Source organism: Bactrocera latifrons, unplaced genomic scaffold (assembly GCF_001853355.1).
Source record: "Bactrocera latifrons isolate USDA-ARS-PBARC rearing strain unplaced genomic scaffold, ASM185335v1 scaffold_279, whole genome shotgun sequence".
Taxonomy (NCBI): domain Eukaryota; kingdom Metazoa; phylum Arthropoda; class Insecta; order Diptera; family Tephritidae; genus Bactrocera; species Bactrocera latifrons.
In genome coordinates, this window is record NW_017536396.1 from 1 (window position 1) to 5,282 (window position 5,282).

Here is a 5,282-nt window from a genome sequence, read left to right on the forward strand (position 1 = left end):
ATATTTCCCAATTGGCAACGTCGCCACAAACGCGTTTGCCTTGAACGAAGAAGCAGCACCATCGGCAATAGTAACAAATAAGCAGACAAGGGGATTTGTAAAATTACTAATTTGTCCATTCGGAGAATATCAACAAGTGTATTCGAGATTAGCATTAAATTTAATCAGTGCAAAAAAAAAAAAAATGTGTAGAAACGCTTTTGTAATTGCTTTACTCATAATTGGTAAGTATAGAAATTAATTTGCTATGTTATACCTGAAATAAACTCGCATATAATTGCCCGCAGCTACCTGCCAATTTTCAACGCTGCATGCGGGTCACACGTCAGGACGGGGTGGTTATTATGGAGGCTATCAACCAGCGCCACCACCTACCACAGAACCACCACAAACACCGAAAGAATATTTAGACAAAAACTCTAGTTATTCTACTTTCGGTGTAATCGCAATAATATTCTTCATTATTATGGCTTGTTTGATATTCTACTATGGCATACTATGTTATCCGTTTTTGTGTCGCGAGGAGAAAAAATATAGTTATATGGATGCGTCATCGACCATAACTTCAGCCACATCGCATTCAATACAATCTATAGAAAACTTTCCGGTCGATCAAAAGCACTGAGGCAACCTCAACGTAGCGGGAGGTCGTCATATAACTAAGTAGTATGTAAGAAACGCTGTTGCGAAATCGTTTCCAAGAATTTTAGGCAACTAAAAAGACTACAAAATTTTTTCTACTCAGCATTTATGAATTTAATAATTTTTACAACCAAATGTGGTTAAGGTTTGGTAACAAAAAACTAATTGACTTTATGTATGGTTACATACATATTAAATGAGTGTTTAAGTAATACTGACAAGAAAGTACTGTATTAACTCCAGTTAGAATAAGAATTCAAACTACCCTTTGTTTAATCTGTTGAGATTTTTTGTGGTACATAAATAATTTACTGCCAGTTTGAATAGTGCTGAAGTGCACGTATACAGCAGCGTGATTCCATTTAAGTATTTTTAAAAATAGAATATTCTTGCCTTTTTAAATTGATGTTAATAAGACATTTCTAGGTTGTGTGTAACTCAGACGCGTACTTAAAAATACTAAAACCAGAAACGAAAAATTACTACATAATTTATCTCTATATTTTTAAGATGATTTTCCAAATAATAAACCGAATACCCTCAAATAAAAATTTAACAATTTCCTGAAAACGGTTCTCGAATTATCACAAAATCCTGTGCTCACAAGATCAAATATTTTAAGCATCCTATATCGGAGTAGCGAATAATATACACATAAGTTTATATAAGTAGTTTTACTAACAAAAGTATACAACCATCACACCCTTTTTGTTGTAAGTTCTCTGCATTTATAAGCAAAAAAAAAAATTTGTCGGGCGGAAACTTAAAGCTCAAATGACATGCCAATTTATTTGACACTTTTTATACATTTGCATTTTTACCATATACTTAAAAATATACACATCTAGATATATACAAAATCTAGCATAGTTATAGTGTAGCATGTAGTTGGTTTATAAAGAGGTGTGCGAATACGTATTTTTATAGAACTTTTTTACATAAACATTTTATATAAATAAATATACATTTTGTCATACTATCCAACTTTTATAATAAAAATGTGTTTTCTAAAATTTTTTTGTTGTTTCCATTTTCATCAGCAACGTCTGTGTTCTGCGAGTAATGACGTGGCGTCGCAAATCTCAAGCGCAGATTTGTCTCGCGGTTTGTAGTTTTTTTTATGGAAATATACATTTTTATAGTTCAATATACATGAATAGCGAGAATTAATCTAATTATATAAGCATCTTTCGTTATTATTGATCATTAACTTGATCCAGCATGTATCAAGTCAAAAGTTGCTGCATTTCTTGAAATACTTTTGCATTTAAATAAAATGAATGTTTCCATGGAAGGAGTGGTTTGGTATGAAAAAATATAATGAATATATATCTATAATATCCAGAATGTTTTTATATACACTAGTTAATTACTGCTTTGACTTCCATGCTGCCGAGACAGGTTTTGGTCGGTTATAAATACGGTTTCGTTTGGGTTATGAAGATTGTAGTGTGAACGCTTGCATCTGTTGTAGTATCTCTATGCTATTTGTCCATGTCGTATTTTGTGGGAGAGTATCAGTAATACAAAATTCCAGAAAGTGCTGGAATTCCATTTTGATTAACAGGGAACATCGAAATGACTGGTGTCATCAGTTTTTTTTTTTAATTCTTGCTTGTAGTCTCGAAAAATGACGATTGTACGCAAAACCCAAATATTTTATAGGAATTCTCTTCGGAATACGAGAAACTGTCAAATATTTTTTTTTCATTGGAAAACCATTTTTTATTATTGGGAAAATATTCCGTTAGTTCAAACAAAAGTAACCTCCTGGACAGTTCTCTCATATATCGAGTTTAACTAAAATATTTTAAAGACGCAGGATTTTAAAATAGTAGATTTCTTTATTCATTTGCAATTACTTCAATAAGTTGAGCACAAAAATTCGAAATAGAAAAAATATTAATTTATAATTTTATTTACCTATTAGTTTTTTTTGGATTAATGTTGGCTCTAAAATATATTTAAGTAAAATAGTTTTACCGCTATATATCTGGGATGTCTTAAATATACTATAAAACTAAATTAGACTTTGTGGAAAAGTTACATTTCAAATAATGCAAAGGAATACACATAACATCCGAGTACTATCAACATACTCACTTGTTACACATATATATAGGTATGTGTAGTTATAACTATACACGTAAATAGGTAAATGCAATCGCATATTTTAAGAATCTATTTATGCCTGGCAATTAAAAACACTGTCACACATAAATGATTAATTAAGTAGGTAGTAGTGTGTAAAAAGGTTTGAACATGAACTGAAAAATTTGTTTTTTCTTTTTTGTTTTCTTATTTTTGGTGGTTTTATCTGTGATTCGCTCAAATGTCTTTTTACATTCTCAATACTTTTTCTTCTGGTAAAACGTTGCTATTTCTTCGGTAAGTCTTAGTGTATATTGACATGAATATGCAGATGTTTAAATATTTCAACTAAAGATACTTTAAAGCTCATCCTTGGTGTCATCCAAATCGATATCTGACAAGTCGATTTCTTCTTCAGCTGGTAATTGACCATCTTTGCCATCCCATGGTTGCACAGTGACAATTTCAGGTTTCTTAGCACCACGCACTGGGGCAGTATGTCCTCGTCCATAGGAAATGTCACGGAGGAATTCATTGATGCCATCCTTGGAGAAGGAGCCTTTCAATACCGAAAATTTCATTTTCTTGAAATTCACTACAGCCATGGCAGGATAACCGAAACCGCCGATTTCCAGCGATTCTTCTAAGCTGCTTTGTGCGCCACCTTCAGCCCAGGCCCATCCCCACAATTTCTGTTTGTATTTTTCACCCAATCCACGCAATGTATCGAGGAATTTGTTCCGACATTTGGCATCACAGTCCAGGATGTGTGGCAGCACTGAGACCACGCATAGTGGCTTACCCTCACAAGCTTTTTCGAAAGAGTTTTCATCATAAATCTCGTATAATTCTGGTGCAGGTGCGCTGTCCACGTGTTTTTCAAGCGCCCAGCTGACAATATCGGAAGCAGAGCGACCGCCATCATATTCTGTAGCATCACTGCTGCTCTTCTTACCGGCTGGGAAGAACTTAATTGTGGGGTAACCGCGAATACCATACTCCTGTGAGAGGCAGATAAATATATGTACATATTTATAGAATTTTTGGCAATGTGTGTGCGAATTAAACACTTATTTTCAAATACTATAAACATGCTATGATAATTAATGTTTTACAAAAATTTGTTATAAACTCTTACTTATTTTTTTCTGAATCAATTTTGCTTAAAAATAATAAAACAAAAAACATTTTTTATGTATGTGTAAAAAAATTTTTCATAGAATCAAACTTTCGAATTCGTTATAAACTACTTGCAATATCTTAATTTTTTTTACTTACCGAAGCCTTGCTTTGGTGTGCTGTGGCATCCAATGCGCCCAATTTAACTTTGCCCTTCAGCTCCTTAGCAGCTTTAGCCCATTCAGGTGCCAGTTTCTGGCAATGACCACACCATGGTGCAAAGAATTCAACTAACCACACATCATCGGATTGCAAAACCAGTTTGTCAAAGTTGTCATCAGTCAATTCAATGACGGCATCTGAACCAGAACTGCCGCTACCGCTGCTGCTGCTACTACTGCCGCCACCTAAAACATCTTGCACCTTCTTTTTGGCTTCAGCTAGTGCCGCCTCCGCAATAGCTTTAGCTGTGCGTTGGCCGCTGTAGCTAATGGGCGAATGCTTATTAGCGCCGAATATTTTAATGGTTGGGAAACCTTTAACACCATATTGACCGCCTAGCGAACGATGTTCATCAGCATTCACTGAACCAACTTTCACTACACCCTTTAGAGCCTTGGCCGCCTTCTTATATTCTGGTACGAGGGATTTGCAGTGACCACACCATGGTGCAAAGAACTCAACAACCCAAACGGCATCATCATCGACGACGAGACGATCGAAGTTAGAGGGCGTTAATTCCACCACGTCATCGCTTGGCGAATACAAAGCGGATGCCGGCAGCGGTATGGTAGCTAAACCGACTAATAAAAGTGTAGCTGCAAAGATAACAGCATATGCGTTTTGGAAACACATTGGTATAAGGAAATTATACAATTTCGATGCCAAATAAAAACTAGTTGTTCATACTTACATAGTATTAATTTCATCTTATCTAAGAAATTAAATTTTGTTGTTGTGCAGATTCTTCTAGACCGCTTAAGCGGATGCCGAATAATAATCGAAATATTTTTTTTTTATCAAAGTTGCTCTGTTTAGCACTATTTATAAGGAAGACTTCTTTTTAGTCACACTATCTTATTTTTGTTGGGTAAAAACACAAGTTTTCTTATGAATTTTTGCTAAAATTACCATTCGACACTGATTCTTTTTCACTACTTATTGCTTTCTGATTTTTATTAATCGCTAGCGACAGGGATTTTCTTAAATATCTTTGCTGCTCTTAATATTTCTCTTCTTTAATATCTGTGCGTTTCTGATTGGTTGATGATTAGTACTTAACGATGGCCAGTGCTGCCGTATTTCGATAGTAAAATTAAAATTATGTGGCTTTAGAAAAATTTATTTATTTTATTTATATAAGTTTGAGAAGAAAATAAAGTTTTTGCAGAATTAAGCGTTTCCTTTGTAATATTTCGATATCGTCTTCA

At 34.2% G+C, this 5,282-nt stretch overlaps 2 protein-coding genes across 2 annotated transcripts; one reads left to right on the plus strand and one right to left on the minus strand.

Moving 5' to 3' along the window:
* The first annotated feature begins 45 nt into the window (after positions 1-45).
* LOC108970036 lies at positions 46-1,283 on the plus strand. The gene is made up of 2 exons (XM_018935134.1): positions 46-224; positions 288-1,283. Exons 1-2 carry the CDS (start codon positions 185-187, stop codon positions 623-625), a joined length of 378 nt encoding a protein of 125 aa, XP_018790679.1. The 5' UTR covers positions 46-184; the 3' UTR covers positions 626-1,283.
* A 1,592-nt stretch (positions 1,284-2,875) lies between these two features.
* Positions 2,876-5,073, minus strand: LOC108970035 (probable protein disulfide-isomerase A6). The gene is made up of 3 exons (XM_018935132.1): positions 4,766-5,073; positions 4,012-4,670; positions 2,876-3,734 (listed from the first exon to the last, which is right to left on the minus strand). Exons 1-3 carry the CDS (start codon positions 4,779-4,781, stop codon positions 3,093-3,095), a joined length of 1,317 nt encoding a protein of 438 aa, XP_018790677.1. The 5' UTR covers positions 4,782-5,073; the 3' UTR covers positions 2,876-3,092.
* Between the last annotated feature and the right edge of the window lie 209 nt (positions 5,074-5,282).

Bases quoted from the DNA above. Each gene is read 5' to 3' on its own strand.
- LOC108970036 (XM_018935134.1), top strand. From the start codon at position 185: ATGTGTAGAAACGCTTTTGTAATTGCTTTACTCATAATTG. The intron at 225-287 runs GTAAGTATAGAA...AATTGCCCGCAG, and splicing joins AATTGCTTTACTCATAATTG to CTACCTGCCAATTTTCAACG.
- LOC108970035 (XM_018935132.1), bottom strand. The intron at 3,735-4,011 runs GTAAGTAAAAAA...TGCCTCTCACAG, and splicing joins CACACCAAAGCAAGGCTTCG to GAGTATGGTATTCGCGGTTA.